The sequence below is a fragment of the Artemia franciscana genome, chromosome 6, assembly GCF_032884065.1.
Source record: "Artemia franciscana chromosome 6, ASM3288406v1, whole genome shotgun sequence".
Lineage (NCBI taxonomy): Eukaryota > Metazoa > Arthropoda > Branchiopoda > Anostraca > Artemiidae > Artemia > Artemia franciscana.
Window position 1 is genome coordinate 559,582 of NC_088868.1, and position 18,216 is coordinate 577,797.

Below are 18,216 nucleotides of genomic sequence, written 5' to 3' on the forward strand. Positions count from 1 at the left end.
TTCCTATATTCCCTCTCCAAATTAGTAGAATTTCTAGTAAAGTGATCATACAGAAAACTTTCTATTATAAAAAAAAAACTAAACACTGAGGGAGCCAACTCCACAAGACACTGGTTAGCAATTACGTCAGCTTGGTAATCACGGTCCAGTTTGTTGCACACAGCCACTAGAGAGTGAAATTCTAACACTAAAATCTGAGGGTTTTTCTATCCTACTTAAATCTCTAAAATCGTCTTGTATCTTGCAATCGTTAATCCTTATTATATATCTCACTGTTCTACTTTATGGGTTAACAATTTTTAAATTCCACATTCTATCACATTTTTACATTTTTATTACAATCACAGATTCTTGTTACATTTTCTTACAATCTTATTTAATTCACAAAATCGTTTATGGATGAGTGAACAAATTTTACTTGAATTTTGACCGTGTGTAAATCTTACACAATGCGCTTGTTCGGCGATTATTTTTAAACATAAATAATGCAGCTTCATGTTTTAAGAAGTTAGAGGTGCTGGATGCTGGACAACTCCAGGATTACTAGGCTGCTGTGTTGGCTTACCAATGTCTTAATGAGTTGCCTCGCTTTGTGTTTTTAGGTTGTTTCAGAATAAAATTTTTCTGCTTGATGGTTTTATATATGCTAATAACTTGAAGAGGGTATATATGAGTGGTAGAAGGATAGCTTTCAACGTTGTATATATGGGGCTAGGCGTGTGAAATTCCCTTCCAGATTAGTGTTAGGGAGGCAGAGCCCCAGCATCTGTTTGGAAAAAGATTGAAACTATTTAAAGAAAAACACACAATTTAGACATGGGAGGTTACTTCGTTTTTATCTATTTATCATATTCATGCATTTAATTTATTTGTATTTTGTTAAAGTGTTCCTTCCCTTTTTTTGACAAGTCTGTTGCCTTTTTAAATTTTTCTTTCATTGTTTCCTTTGCATTTTTTTACATTATTACTGATTTGGAATTTATGAATGTTATAATCTTAGCCAGCTAAAGTGAGAATATTCTATGTTTTCTACTAGACGGTCAATTATCATAATTAGCAGCAGAAACAGTCAAAGAAAAAGTGGAGTAGTATTTTCAATCGACTTATTAAATATCTGAAACTTAGTTTTTCATTAGGGTTTGTTTAATTTCATGTATATTCGTTCATTGTCGTTATATCGTCACAAATTATTGGGATAGCTTGGAGCTCGGTTCAGCAAATTTTAACCAAAGATTTGAGCAGGAAGAGGATTGCCACCAGGGGTGGATCTAGAGAAAAATCTTGGGGGTGGGGGCCCAATGTGACAAGGGCACACATAAGCAAAATCTTGGGCGGGGGGCAATGTGATAAGGGTACCAATAATTGAACGAATTGACAAATTTATTTTAAGAAAGAGGGAAAACCAAACAAAAGAAAGGAGGACACCTGAAAATATCTTGGGGGGAAGGTTCTCCCCGGTCACCCTGGATCCACCACTGGTTGCCACCAAATTCGTTCCTTGTGCTCTGATGATGATAAAGACGAATGTCGACCTGAAACAGAACCTTGAAATTGATTCAGAGTTTCTGTCATAAATCACTACTGGTGACGAGACATGATACAGCAGGCATGATCCAGAAACATGTGTTCTGGAGCAGGTATTTTATACCTATGGTGGGGAGGGGTCTAGTTGCCCTGCAATCAAATTTACTCTTAAAAGGGAGACTAGAGCTTTCAGTTTCCAATCAAATGAGCCTTCTCAAAAATTCATACAATCGCTCCTTCCATAAGAACCTTATATGCCCCAGGTTTGTAACTTACGAATCTCGTCATTGGCCTCTGGGGGGTTATGTCAATCCCAAGGCATTTGTTATATGATCTTTGGACTATTTTGAACAAAATGGCTCTCTCAAAATTTCAATCATGTGTATTCGGGGAAAAGCGGAAATTGGAAGGACTAGTTGTTCTCTGGTCCCTTTTTAAACAGTTCGTGGTAACGAACAGTAGTAAAGAGCGAGTCGGCTAAACAGTATGGCGCCGTTTGCACCATAGCACAAATTGTTGCTAACAATTGACAGTTTGGCTAAAAAAAAACCATGGTTTCATCGGTCAACGCACCATAATCACCTAACCTTGTTCCGTGTAACTTTTACTTATTTCCACGTATGAAAAGAGACATGAAAGGAAATTAATTTGACAACATCGAAGAGGGCAAAAAAAAGGTACAATCACCAGGACTTGCACATAGTGTCAGATGACAGCGCTGTCAAGCCTGATAAAAATGTTTTTTTGGGAGGAAAGCTAAAAGTCTAGCTGGAAGCTAAGACCTATAGGGAGGAGGAAGATGTAAGCAGTTGTCTATAACATAACTAAAGATTTAAAAAATACTTACTAATCCAATGGCTGCTTTGTGTACTGGAGAAAGTGAAAGATCTGCACATTTGACTTCCCACAACAGAACTGGAGAAAACCAGTGATCAGGCTCAGAGCCTGACTCATAGCGATAGTAAGAGGGGGCTCGAGGCAGTAAATGTTCCTGGAAAATAATGATAGTAATAAGTTGATGGAGGGGCCGGTTTCAAACTGAATCAGGTAGCTCCTGGAAAATAACAATAGTAATAGGTTGAGGGAGGGGCCGGCTTTAAACTGAATCAGGTTGCTCCTGGAAAATAACAATAGTAATAGGTTGAGGGAGGGGCCAGTCTTAAACTGAATCAGGTTGCTCCTGGAAAACAACAATAGTAATAAGTCGAGGGAGGGGCCAGTTTTAAACTGAATCAGGTTGTTCCTGGAAAACATCAATAGTAATAAGTCGAGAGGGGGGGGGGAGGTCAGTTTTAAACTGATTCAGGTTGTTCCTGGAAGACAACAATAGTAATAAATCAAGGGAGGGGCCAGTTTTAAACTGAATCAGGTTGCTCCTGGAAAACAACAATAGCAATAAGTCGAGGGAGGAGCCAGTTTTAAACTGAATCAGGTTGCTCCTGGAAAATAACAATAGTAATAGGTTGAGAGAGGGGCTAGTTTTAAACTGAATCAGGCTACTCCTGGAGAACAACAATAGTAATAAGTCGAGGGAGGGGCCAGTTTTAAACTGAATCAGGTTGTTCCTGGAAAACAACAATAGTAATAAGTCGAGGGAGGGGCCAGTTTTAAACTGAATCAGGTTGTTCCTGGAAGACAACAATAGTAATAAGTCGAGGGAGGGGCCAGTTTTAAACTGAATCAGGTTGCTCCTGGAAAACAACAATAGTAATAAGTCGAGGGAGGGGCCAGTTTTAAACTGAATCAGGTTGCTCCTGGAAAATAACAATAGTAATAGAGTGAGGGAGGAGTCAGTTTTAAACTGAATCAGATTCATCTTTGCCGAACAGCTCTCCGAGTTGCACCATAAGCTTCTATAAATATAATATGAAAAAAGACAAAAATTTTTCAGCTCAAAAAGTTTGTTTACAAATAAGATTACAAATAGGGACAAATCCTTTTATTAGACTTACTTTTATACTCTAGATACTTTATTTAATATACTTATCCCCCACAAAAATATTACCCCCAACAGAGAGCAGAGCTCGTAAGGTTGGGTGTGTAAATAATAGGACATACACGCGACAAAACAAGATCTTTTATTGACCAACTTACATAATAAATAATTTTCTAAACTGGACGATGGGGAGCAGGGTTCGATGTGTCAGCCATAAAACAGGTAAGAAAATGCTGAAATAACAAAAAGAAAAAAAATGCAAGGTAGGAGATAACAGAGGAAGCCACCCCAGCGTGAGAGCACCACAACTAAAATTCATATTAAAATCTATTGTTCATCAACCCCAACATCCAGATAAAGAACTATTTTTAAAATATGTGTTTTCAAAGAAAATCGGCTAAAAGAAAATAAACAGTGAAAAACCATTATAAAAATTCTGGATATTTCGATCAAATACACAGCGACCGTCATCATGTGTACGATCGAAATATCCATTGTTTATAAAATTGTTCTTCACTTCAAAATAAAAAAGATTTATCAATTTTTGAACTCTTATTTGTACATCATCAAAAGGCAGTGTGGTCTTCGAAAATACCTAAGTTTATTTATACTTTCAATACAACCTCTTATGCTGGACTGAAACTTAGTATAAAATTTCAATTAGGTTTCTTTATTCACAAACAGAAAAACAATTTTTTTTATTTACAAGCACTACACCATGAAAAAATTACCTTTTTTTTTTAGCGTGCAGCATAGCTCCAAGTCTAATACAATGATATTTTAAAAAATAATTTAATTAAATCATTAAATAATTAAAAGATAATTAATTAAATAATTAAAAAATAATTTAAAAAAAAGTAGAAAATATGGACGAACAGTCAAACAAAAAGCCCAAAAATCATTTCCATTTCAAATCCATGCCTCCCCCTACCAATCTACCTACCCAACACCCACCACTCTTCCTCCCTACTACACTCTATCATAAAAAACTATCCAATTCAACATTGAAAATTGCCTTCTTACCAATAAATTGAATTACCCAGCTTTAATAAATACCCTTGAACTCGATTAATATAAAATATTTACCAAAGAGGTATTATCGTTTCGTTACTAAATAGGACATCGTGTTTTCGTAATTACTTAATACTTAAAAAGGATGCTATAACTCTTAGTATCTGTTTGAATAAGCCTGCAACCAATCTTCAAGGACCAACACATCCGTGACCTTCCTTCTAATAAAAATAATTTACAAAATTCCCCATTTTTTTAGATAGGAGCTTGAAATCCCTACACTAGTATTCTCTCATATGAAAGTTCTATTAAAAGAAGTCTTTGAAAGAAAAGTAAAAAGTCACATTAAGCACACAGGGAGCAGAAATAAAGCCAGACAGTAATTCAAGCGTAAAACGAATATAAATCCCTATTACTACTACTACTACTACTATGACTACTACTACAATTACTACTAATTAGACTATTACGACGACAGCTGCAGCTGTTGGCGTATCTTGTATTTTTTTTGGAAGGGAGTGATGCTCTCCCCTTAATTAAAAAAGAAAAAATAACCCGTCTCAGGGTTGTCCGATCCTCTAAAAACGTTTACTATTTCATGAAACAGGGTCTTTGATCAGGAACTTCCTGGGAGTGTGTAAAGGGAAAGGCTTTGAATAGACTGGGATGAAGTAGGAACGTGCTTAGCTGTGTTGGCCTCAGGCGGCTTGGTACTGCGGTAAATTGTTATTAGTAGTAGTAGTAGTAGTAATAGTAGTATCTAAAATCCAGATAGCTCATGATCACAAAGTTGGAGACACTGAGATCTTTTAAAAAGACAAGAGCTAAGAGCTCATATGGCATTTGTGGCGAGGTCAGAAGAGCCAAGAGCTCATATGTTATGAACTCAGCAAAATTCTAAGAATCAATAGATTGCTTTAAAAGGAAAATCAGAAGCTTAATGCCGGTCGGGATTTAAAATAAGAGCTCTGAGTGACGAGGTCCTTTTAAAAATCTAAATTCATTAAGTTCCGATCACCCACTCGTAAGTTAAAAATACCTCAGTTTTTCTAATTTTTCCTCTCCCTTCATCGGGGAAAACGACTTTATCAAGTCAATTTGTGCAGCTCCCTGACACGCCTACCAATTCTCATCGTCCTAGCACATGCAGAAGCACCAAACTCGCCAAAGCACTAAACCCCACCACTTAACTCCACCAAAGAAAGCGGATCCAGTCCGGTTACGTCAACCACGTATCTACGACATTTATGAGCGTTTTCCAAGATTTCCGGTTTCCCCCTCCAGCTCCCCCCAACGTCAAAAGATCTGGTCGGGATTTGAAATAAGAGCTCTGAGACATGAGTTCCTTCTAAATATAAAATTTCATTAAGATCCGGTCACTCGTTCTTAAGTTAAAAATACCTCAATTTTTCTGATTTTTCCATATTAACAACCCCAAACCCCCTCAAAGAGAATGGATCCGTACCAATTATGTCAATCTCGTATCTATAACTTGTGCTTATTCTTCCCATCAAGTTTCATCCCGATCTCTCCACTCAAAGGGTTTTCCGAGATTTCCGGTTTCCAAGAATTCTGTTTACCCCCTCCAACCCTCTATGTCCCGGATCCGATTCGAATTGAAAATGGAGCATTTGAGACATAATATTCTTCTATATATCAAGTTTCATTAAGATCCCATGCGTAAGATAACTCGATTTTCATGTTTTCCAAGAATTCCGGTTTCCCCTTCCAACTCCCTTCAATGACACCGGATCTGGTCAAGATTTAAAATGAGAAATCTAAAGCACAAGATCCTTCTAGATATCAAATTTCATTAAGATCTGATCACCCGTTCGTAAGTTACAAATACCTCATTTTTTCTAATTTTTCCAAATTTCTCCCCCCCCCCAACACCACCAAAGAGAGCGGATCCAGTGCCGTTACGACAGTCACCTATCTTAGAATTATGCTTATTCTTTCCGCCAAGTTTCATCCCGATCCCTCTACTATAAGCGTTTTCCAAGATTTTAAGTCGAGTTAGGGGTCCCGGCTTACCTGGAAGTGCCTAAAGTAGCAAAACCGGGACATACAGACCGACAGACCGACAGAATTTGCGATTGCTATATGTCACTTGGTTAATACCAAGTGCCATAAAAAAGAGTGGCTGAATCTGTTCTTGAATCAGCCTGCAACTGGCTTCAGTTTCTCTTTTATCTTCAGTTTCTTTTTCTCCTTTTTTCAGTTTCCCATTTCTCTTTTATTTTCCATAATTTGACATTGAATACCATGCACGAAGACATTTCCCTACCACATTTAATAATAATATAAAGAACATTAAAACATTTATATATTTATTATCGTCCCTACTTCCTGTATCTTCTCTCTCCCGGTTAGCCCCTTCGTCCCTTTTCTTTTCCCTTCTTGAAAGTGGAGTTTCTTTTATTATTATGATATATTTCAAGGGCTAAAGGGAGCGAATCAAATTTTACCTTTGTGTCTGCCTTGTCTAAGTTGTATTATGTCAATTCAATAAAACAGTAAAACAGATTATTCCCGATAGTCAAGAATTCTACCAAAGTTATTTACAGATTATTTATATACTTCATTAATTTTATTTTAATTAAACATGGAATTTCAATCAAAAATGGTCTTTGCAATTGGAAAACTCCCAGATCTAAAAGTATTTATCACAACCATTACACGAGAATTCGACAGAAATAATTGCCGAACCTTGTGCATATCACTCACCATGGACGTGGCAAAAAAGAATTTGGGTCTTTATGAAGAGACCCTTTTTTATTCTTTTTTATAGACCCTTTTTTTAATTAAAAACCTTACCTTTAATTTTGTACTATGGGATTGCAAATCTTCATCACTAAAACCGGTGCCAATTTTGCAAATTGTCTGATATTCTTCTGATTCTGCATCGAAACAAGCCAAGAGAAATCCACCGTATACACCAGTTCGCCTTCCTTTCCCCAAGTATCTACAAACAAACGATTTGTTTTAGGCTAAACCGCTCTCTGCAAATTATCAAACAGTTCGTGCGAACAAACTATAAGTATCGGAATCTTGGTTCGCATATGTATCTTCCTATTCTTCCAAACTTTTTTCAACTGTATAAGAACAACCCTGGGCCTTGGCTATTCTACTTTCAACATCTTCACTGCACCCACTGTCTTTACTATTAACACTACCTAGCTAAGTAATTCCGTCCACTTGATTGATCTTCTCATAACCCAACACCACATCTTCGACTTCACTTATTCCTAGTCTTATTGACTTAGTCTTCTATACATTGATTTTCAAACCTATTCTCACATCCTGAACTCGCAAAACACCTAAAAAGATTTTACCAACTACATACTCCTTTAATTCAGAATCTTCAGAGAAATTCAGTAATTATACTATTACGCCTGGATGTTATTTTACATTAAATTTTCTTTTGAAGTTTAGCAGAAAAATTGTAGGATATTAAAAGCTATCGAGGTGGCTAGTTCATTAGACGTCCAAAGAAAGATTTACAACAAGGATGATGGTAACAAACTAAGGACACAGATTATTCGATCTGATTACAAAATCGATCCTCCTCCATCCAAATCTATTCAAAGCCAATCTACTCTCAAGAAGTCCCCCTTTCCCTTAAATGTTTTCTTACAATATCCCCCCCCCCATTCGAGGGTGATCTGCTTTTCGTTCACCCGTAGGCAGATGCCCAACAAAGGCTTTCTTGGACAATCTTTCATCCTTGCCAGCCATGTCAGCCATGACGCATAATAAACTTTGATGAGAGACGGAATAACAGCCATTTTTTTCTGAAGACGGGACTAAAGAAGATGTAGACAATAATATACTAACTTACTTACTTACTAACGAACTTGCTTACTAGCTTAGACGCTAATTAACTTAAACGTAGCTAACCTGAACTAAGGCCGAGCGCTTAGTTTTCACACACTTTTTCCAGTTATCTTTCAACTATCTTGTTAGAAGTATCTTCCAACTATCAGATTTTCCAGGGGGAATTTTTATCGAGGAAGGAATTTTCCGGGGGATATTTTACGAGGAATACTTTACGAGGGAGGAACTTTTCATGGAGGGATTTGGCATGGGGGGAGGGAATTTTCCATGGAGGGAAGCCGGATTTCCCGGCATCGTTTAAAACGATCAGAAATTAAATTAAAAAACAAGTTTTTTCAACCGTAAGTAAGGAGCAGCATTACAACTTAAGACAAACAGAAATTATTCTGCATAAAAGGAGGGCTGCCCCCTCTTCAATACCCCACTCTTTTCGCTAAAGTTCGACCTAGATCTCTTCCAGTCATCTATCCAACTTCCGTGTCCTCAGATCTATTTCATCTGAGTCTGTAGAAGTCTTGTCACTGCAAATTGGTAGAGAATCTTGTTCTGTTCCAAATTAGGATTTAAAACAGAGCACAATTTGTACAAATTAATACAAATTGCGATTTCAGATAAATCTAGTCAACGCCACACTAATCCCTGTGAGCTGTCAAACGTAGGGTTATCACACATCTTAAGCGGAGATGGAAGATCCAATTAATAAACATCCTGATTTTAAAATCATGATTTTTACAATAATAAAAAATCGGACTTTTAAATTTATTACACATTAGCAACGCTAGCTACAAGAAAGGAGAAGGAGAAGGGTATAAAAACTCAAATTTATGGGAATCAGAAAAAAAATGTAAGACTTTTCTAGCACAACTTTCAAAATTTGGAAAACAAACTGAGAACAAAGAAGTTTAACAGAAAAACATTAAGGGCAGGGATGTCGTTTGGAGGGGGACAAAAAGGGCAGTTAACCCCCCCCCCCAATAATTTGACGAAAAAATTATAGTCCATACCACTTGACTGTCCGGATATGAGCCCCTCCTACCCCCCCCCCCCCCTCCCCAGCAAAAAAGCTGGAGATTCGCCCCTGATCACGCAACTTCCCTATTAGTGGAAAGAGCAAAATACTAATTTTGTATGCAACTGTTTGATATTAGTATCCTTGGTGAGCACTTGGAATTAAAAATAACTTTTTTTTAACAGAATTTTAGCGCGCTTTTTTTCCCTAGAAGTTCAATAGCCTTTATCCTCTTTCTTTTCTCAGCATTTTCGTAGGCTAAGAGTTTTAATGATGAAAATAAAATAAATTTTAAAGGAAATGAATTACCTATATACTGCCGCCAGCTTGCCTAAAACACAATCAACTTTTAAAGATATGCAAAAAATAGGATATGCTACTTAAGATATAGATAAAAAATAAAGATGTGCTAAAGGGCGTCCGGCTGATTTCCCACTATGGAGAATTCCCTCCCACAGAAAATAAGCCTACGGAAAATTTCCCTTGCATGTAAAATTGAGCATCCAAAGGGAAAGTGAGACAAATAAAAAGAACGAAGAAAAAAAAATTATTCTACTTATAATACAAAATACAGGTTGAGCAAATGGTGTACCTATGGCATTTACTTTTATATTTTTATTTATATGAATACTCTGTTTTTAACTCAACACCCAAAAACCAGAAAGAAAGAATTAGAGAAATAAAAATATGAAAATAAATACTACAGTATACTCTGCACCATATATTTCGGAATATAGGTAGAATATTTGAGAATCCCTTACATTCTTCATTGTTTTTATTACTTGTACTTTTCCTTTGGATACTCATTTCTACACGAGGTGGGAATTTTCCCGAAAAATTGATCGCGAGGCTAGGGGGAATTTTCTAGGGGGAATCAGCCTAAAACCATGCTAAAGATACGCTGTTCATGTGTTTCTTCTATTCCATCCTAAGTGATTAACAAAAGAGATTAACAATAGAAATTTACATGTAGAGCAAATGGTGTAGAATATCCTATAGCATTTATTATTTTATTTTTATTTATATGATTTCTCTATTTTTAACTCAACACCCAAAAACTAGAAAGAAAGAATTAGAAAAATAAAAATATGAAAATAAATACAATAGTATACTCTGCATCATATTTTGGAATATAGGTAGAATATTTAAAAACCCCTTACATTCTTCATTGTTTTTATTACTTGTACTTTTCCTTTGGATACTCATTTCTACACGAGGTGGAAATTTTCCCGAGGAATTGATCACGAGTGGAGGGGGAATTTTCCAGGGGGAATCAGCCTAAAACCATGCTAAAGATAAGCTATTCATGTGTTTCATCTTTCCTATCCTAAGTGATTAACAAAAGAAATTACCCCCCAACGACTACAAGGTCGAGCGTGTCACCAACCCCCTCCATATAATCCTTTTTCAGTTTTAACCACCGCTGGGATCTTCGGGCAATTGCATATGTTGCATTTTCGTCAAGTGTCTTAACCATTAATCCTTCACAATGACCTGAAAATTGAAAATTTTTAGTTATGCAGCAGCGTTCTATAGCTACTATCTATTAACTCGTCAAGTGTCTTAATCATTAATCCTTCTCAATGACTTGAAACATGACAATTTTTAGTTATGCAGCAGGTTTCGATAGCTACGATCTATTAACAAGTAAAAACAGGTAATCGCGGATTATTCGATCTAATTACAAAATCGATCCCCCTCCATCCAAGTCTATTCAAAGCCAATCTATTCTCAAGAAGTCCCCGTTTCCCTTAAATTTTTGCTTAAAATATCCCCCTCTCCCATTCGAGGGCGACCTGCTTTTCGTTCACCCGTAGGCAGATGCCCAACAAAGGCCTTTTTGGACAATCTGTCATCCTTGCCAGCCATGTCAGCCATGACGCCCTCCATACAATCCTTTATCAGTTTCAACCACCGCTGGATGGAAAAATGAACATTTTAAATCATGCAGTAGCTTTCGATAGCTACTATCTATTAACAATAAAAACAGGTAATTGTGAGCTTACTACTAGAATAACATCAATTCAGTTCGTGATGTACAACAAAGCTCTATTTGTAGATTTTTTAAGGGTTTTCCTAATCTAAGCTTTTAATTGTCTTGTTTTGGTTAGTTTTCGCTTTTTCTGTTTTTTAAAATAACGCCATCTACATCTTTCTCAAAACGCAAATTGCTCAAAATGCATCCCTTGTCAGTCTAAAAAAAATGACCCTTGTTTTTTTTTTTTTTTTTTTTACAGAGCATACAATTACTTTCAAAATGTTTTATAGAAAATGAGAGAAACATGGTTCAGTTTCAAACAAGTTAATGTCCAAAAATATATAACTTCTTAAACCACACTGCCTTTAAATTTAAAACAAAGTAGCGGAGATGAAAAACAGATAAATAATATTGATTAAAATCAATGTAACTACGATACAAATACATACTTGGGATTACCCTATGCTGCTTCGAAAAGAGATTTTAAACCAGTCCTGGTTCAGCATGTTCAAATGAAACTACGCAAGGCATTTGGTCTTTTAATTCGTTTTCGGGGTCTTTACCGTCGGGACGTCCTTGGTCGTATGTATAGCGCTGTTGCTCTGCCTCACGTATTATTCCCGTCCCTCCTCTTCCGTAATTTCAGACCTTCTGATCTTTCGCCCATTAAAGTTTCTTATTTTAAATTTTGCAAATTTTTACTTGGTTTCCCCCTTTCTTTTAGTAACACTGAGATTGTTTTAAAGCTTAAAGTGAAGGATCCCGTAGTTTGCATAAAGAAAAATATAAAAATTTGAAGACATGGCGAAAATTATCCTTTTAGGCCACAATTTATTTCCGTTTTTTTAGTAACAGTTCTGGGTCTTGATGATTTAGAGGCTAAATTATTTAGCAAGTGTTTTTGTATCTTTTTTTTCTCTTTTTAAGTGTTTGATCAATATTTGATATTTTTTTATTGTAAGCGTTATCATTTGTCTTTTCTTTATATTTACATTGTAGCCTACTCCTCATTTTTTGAGGGAAATAACTAAAATAAAACACAAAAAATAATAATAAATACCGAGCATTTTAAATGTATACTTTTTTTTTTAGCAAGTGTTTTTGTATCTTTTTAAGTGTTTGATCAATATTTGATAATTTTTTTATTGTAAGCGTTATCATTTGTCTTTTCTTTATATTTATATTGTAGCCTACTCCTCATTTTTTGAGGGAAATAACTAAAATAAAACATAAAAAATAATAATAAATACAGAGCATTTTAAATGTATACTTTTTTTTTAAATAATTCACGATTATTTTTCTGCGGAAAACAAAGTGAAAAGACAAACCATATCTTAGGCAACAACAAAATTTATAAAAATTAAATCTCAAAGAAAAGGTTTAGAAAATACAGTTGGAATTTCTGGAAGCTTTTTTGGTTATTCTGACCCATGTCTTGGGAAAACAACTTCAATTTCCCTCACTTACGGTCTTTTTTTCTTTGCTGGCATGACGAAAAGGCAATTTTATTATTTTTTATTTCATTTTCTTTGCGGCTTCTGGCACTAGTTCCGGTGTATTTCTTCATTTTATTTTTACCTTCGATGAATTTGTTGTACCTTTGCTTGAATGTTTTAACTGAGGGAATTCCAAAGATTACCTTTGGTGGGAGGATACTCCAGCTGACGACGGATCCTTAGACGAAGCTCTTTTTTAGGTGTTTCTTACAAGTGCACCCAGCTCAAGATGCTCCTTCGCCCCTACTAATGTCAAATATTCAACAAAGATCGGTTGTAGTGATTCAAAAGGTGTTTTTTAGAATTTTCAGAATACCAGCTTCTTATGCTCAACCCACTAAAATAAGCACATATTAAAAACCAACTCTACAGGTATTTATTTGTGTTCGATTTTTTCAATGCACCATTTTTTTTCGTATTTCTGGTAATTGTTTAATTTTTTTTCAACAAAGCCCAAGGGCAATCATTAAAATGCTGTATAGATTTGAATACGGATTGTTTTCCCTTGGACAATTATCTGTTGCATGTTCAAGAGTCGGTAAACTTGACAATCTATTTATATGCACAGACAATGGGAAAGCGAAGAATATTGTATATTCGCAAGTTTTACGTAGTTCCATTATGTGGCCAAAAAGTTCAAAATAACGACCTTTCTTTTTGTCGCGGCCATTAAAAAACAATGACACATAAACTTGCATAAATAGGAGATGGAATTTAACAAATCACGCAAAGTCGGCTGTTTTGACGTGAAAACGTAGCAGTATGCACCAAGGGTAAGCATGCGAGCGATTTCAAAGATTCCTCGAAGAAAAGGTAGCAAAAACTTTAAATTTGTAATACAGTGACAGTTAAAGAAGGAAATTCGTTTGAGCGAATTTCAAATCGTTGAGAAGGAAATTCGTTTGAGTATGTCATCGATGACCATAGTAAGTCAAATTACATGTGGCTTTTGAAGTAATAGTTTAGTGTTTGGCCTCCCCATGAAGTTATGACTATGAAGTTATGAAAACTATTACAAAAAAATTTAAAATCAGTCGCATGCAGTTCTTGAAAAGAAATGAAAAAATTAATGGAAATTGCTGAAAATTTACTACTATTAAGTAAAAACAAATAAATACGATGAAAAATTGTATACTAGTCATATTTAACTGTACCATCACAATGTCGTGAAACAAAAAATAAGGCAAAAAATAATTGCAAGTAGTTTATTCTGTTTACAACTTGTTCTCGGGGCTTCACTCTGCTTTATCCTATCCTTTATGCTTTGCTGGATAGATTCTCGTTAAAAAGCGTTCTTAACCCAAGAATGTTGACGACAATTCAAAAGAGTTTGGAAAGAGAAACTGGCGTTGGGATAACGATAGAGCTTAGCTTAGATATGAGTACAAATAACCTACTAAGTTTTTAACCTACTAACCTAGTAGGTTTAAATAACCTACTAGTTTTTCAGGTGTTCAATGAAAATTTTAGCCTCGACAGCAAGACATTGAGTCAAGTTGTCCTCCGTTGAAAAACGACAACCAGGAAATACTTTATTCCCTAATTACTATTTATATATGTATATCAAGCCAACACAAAGCAGAAACAATAGGGAAAATATTAGACAATGGAAACCAAATCTGTAGATATTTCGGCCCTATAATATATATATATATATATATATATATATATATATATATATATATATATATATATATATATATATATATACATATATATATATATATATATATATATATATATATATATATATATATATATATATATATATTAATCTGTGGATATTTCGGCCCTTTATATATATATATATATATATGTATATATACATATATATATAAATATATATATATATATATATATATATATATATATATATATATATATATATATATATATATATATATATATATATATATATATATATATATATATATATAGCGACGAAGACCACTCTGCCTTTCCATAACAAACAACACAAAGTAGAAATAATAAGGAAAGATTCTTCAAGTAGTGGAAATCAAATCTGTGGATAGTTCGGCCCCATGTCCAAGGGCCGTCTTCAGCACAATACGAGAAAGAAATATATATATATATATATATATATATAAATAAATATTTGAATATGATCTCAATATTTTTTCATATTTCATTTTTATGCTGGCTCTCGTAACGATAGATTATTAGAATGCACCCCATATGAAGCAAAACATTGCCATAACTGCTCTGTAGTAATCAATTTAGTAAAACCTGTGGCGAAAATATTCAATTAATCAAATTAATTTCCCAGCCTTTGATTAGTCAGCACAAAAGAAAAAAAAATGTCGAAAAACATTTTCGTATTGTATAAATAAGGTCACTTCTCGCATGAAAAACGGCAAGGCTTTACTGTCATTTGGGCCAAAACTTGGCTAGTATAGGGCAGTATACTACCAACAATAGCAACACTCAGTGGCCAGCACTCTTTTATTCGACCTTATTCAAAATTTTTAAATTTGGTATATTGACTGGAATTAAAGAAAACTTTTAATTTCAAAATACTTTTGCAAAGGACTTTAAAGACTCTAAACGGCATCTACCTTTTAGCTTATTAAAACAAGCTCATCAAATATATATATATATATATATATATATATATATATATATATATATATATATATATATATATATATATATACCTTTGATATATATATATAAGATACCTTTGACTGCATTTTCCATAAACTCCTCGATTTCTTCTGGCGTTTCGGGGTCAATACTTGTCGCAAATTGAAGTTGTCCTTCCACTAGCTATAAAAAAAGCAAACAAAATAGTAAAAAAGTAACACAAAGTGGATAATACGAATAAGTAATACAAAGTAAATACAAAGATAATCAATTCCTATTGTAGTTTAATTGCACTTTTGACCATTATTTTAACTACAAGTTTAAACAAAAAGACGAAAGAAGAGAGAGAGAGAGAAAAAACAGATACAGCAAGAGAGAAAGAGAGAGGGGAAGCAGAAGGTAATCAAAAGGTGAAGAGGGAAAGCAAGAATTTTTAGTAACATCCTTTCTACAATCTTGCGTAAAAAAGAACAAAGCTGGCCAATGACAAGATCAGCACCAGTAGTAGATTATCCCCTTCTATCCCCCTTCCACATTCCCTCGCCTTCATCATCCATTGGTAAGTTTTGAAAATATAATTTATTTGAATTTCTTGAGGATATAATTATGATAATATATATATATATATATATATATATATATATATATATATATATATATATATATATATATATATATATATATATATATATATATATATATATATATATATATATATATATATATATATATATATATAATGTAACATGTATGAAAGTAATAAATGTAAAGATTATATACATTATTATAGCCAATATTGTAAATAATGTTGCGAATGATGAAGATGATGAAATGTGAAAATAAACAGAACTACGCTACACAATAGAGCGCCGAATTTGAACTATTTAACCTAAAATATTTAACCTTGATGAGGGTTATTAAGAAGAATGTTAGTGCTTACCGTAAACATATTTCCATAGCCTTGATAGATTGAGTGATAAAACATAATTGGTTAGAGACTACAACAAGATGAAACTACAAACACCAAAAACAAGAAGAATAATAGGGGATTTTTTAAGACAATGGGAAACAAATTAGAATGAATATTTCGGCCCTATGTCCAAGGGCCGTCCTCAGCAATACAAACAAGAAAAAAAAAACTTACAAGGGTATAAAATCAATAAAACTAAAATGAAAAGTTTTTCAAAACAGTCCCAGAACCTGTCACAAACAGACCTATAAGATCAGCAGCGAAAAAAGCCAGGCTGGCATTAAAACCCTGTTTTTAAATCATTTTTCTTTCATTTCAATGAATTGCCTCGTTTCATAACAATTTATTTATCAGTCATGGTTAAACTTCGCTGAGGTAAGGAAGCTGGGACTGTTTTGAAAAACTGTTCATTTTAGTTTTATTGATTTCTTGAGTTATATTAGTTCTATTCAAATTACATTTATTTATTATGGGGCAGCTATTTATAATTACTTCACATACTCGTAGTAGTAGAACTTCAAGCAGCAAGAAAAAGAAAATATTATAAACATTTATTACTGAATGCAGCCTCTTCGTAAAAGGTTCGTCGGGCACACATTGAATACACTGAGTGGTATACAACTCAAAGACCATTTGGTCTTCCTGGAAGTTTATCCCAGTTATATTTTAAACAATTTCGATGTTTATTTTAGCTATATCTAGAAAATCAATTCAGTTTTGAGATCAGACTGTATATGTTTACTGAAATACGAGGGATTATTATATGACGACAAAATTACAAAATAACAGCTATTAGTACCGGTATGGCATTTATAGCGTGTCCACAATTTTCGCCTATCATATCACTCACCTGCAACTTCTCTTTCATCAAGCCACGTCTTATCCTTAAAGGTTTATCAACAATGGGCTCGCCATCTATTTGCAAGAGGTCAAAAGCAAATATACAGACTTGAACTTTTATATCTGCTTCGTTCACATCCTTCCGCTTCCTCGTCGACAGAACTTGAAATGGTAGCAGAATCTTCTTTTCAACATCCCAAGCGACGGCTTCTGCATCAAGGATGGCTGATGTCACATCAGGTTTTAACCAAGTTTTGGCCTAAATCAATAAAACATTTAGCAACGCTGCCATTTACCTTCTTTTGCTAGACCCGAATCATTTTTAATATTAAATAAATGCGACAGGGGCTTAAATTTTACCTGGGCGAGCAACGATTTTTACATCAAGGATGTCTAGCTTTAAACCATGCTTTAGCCAAGTTTTGGCCTAAATCAATAAAACATTTAGCAACGTTGCCATTGACCTTATTAATAAATATATATATATATATATATATATATATATATATATATATATATATATATATATATATATATATATATATATATATATATATATATATATATATATATGTATGTATATATATATATATATATAATATTTTATAAAAATATATGAAAATTAAAAAAAAATATTTCTCGCATTAGTAAATGCGAGAGGGCTTAAATTTCACCTGGGGAAGCAACGATTTTTACATCAATGATGTCTAGCTTTAAACCATGCTTTAGCCAAGTTTTGGCCTAAATCAATAAAACATTTAGCATCGTTGCCATTGACCTTATTAAAAGCATATATGAATATATATAATATTTTATAAAAATATATAAAAATATTTTATAAAAAAATTAATATTTTTCGCATTAAATAAATGCGAGAGGGCTTCAATTCCACCTGGCGAGCAACAATTTTTACATCAAGGATTTCTAGCTTCAAACTTTCGCCAGACTCAGAGTATGTGGAACATTAAAACGCGAGAGAGCTTAAATTTCACGCATCTTTTCTTCTCACCC

The 18,216-nt window shown here is 34.0% G+C and overlaps 1 protein-coding gene across 2 annotated transcripts in view; it reads right to left on the reverse strand.

Moving 5' to 3' along the window:
• The window catches only part of LOC136027881 (DNA ligase 1-like), a 93,211-nt gene that overhangs the window by 12,923 nt on the left and 62,072 nt on the right, over positions 1 to 18,216 (reverse strand). For both annotated transcript variants that reach the window (XM_065705298.1, XM_065705297.1), the window contains 5 exons: positions 17,216 to 17,464; positions 15,491 to 15,578; positions 10,670 to 10,811; positions 7,289 to 7,436; positions 2,372 to 2,515 (listed from right to left, as the gene is read on the reverse strand). In XM_065705298.1, the coding sequence (XP_065561370.1) occupies positions 2,372 to 2,515; positions 7,289 to 7,436; positions 10,670 to 10,811; positions 15,491 to 15,578; positions 17,216 to 17,464 (771 nt within the window). The remainder of the gene's footprint in view (positions 1 to 2,371; positions 2,516 to 7,288; positions 7,437 to 10,669; positions 10,812 to 15,490; positions 15,579 to 17,215; positions 17,465 to 18,216) is intronic.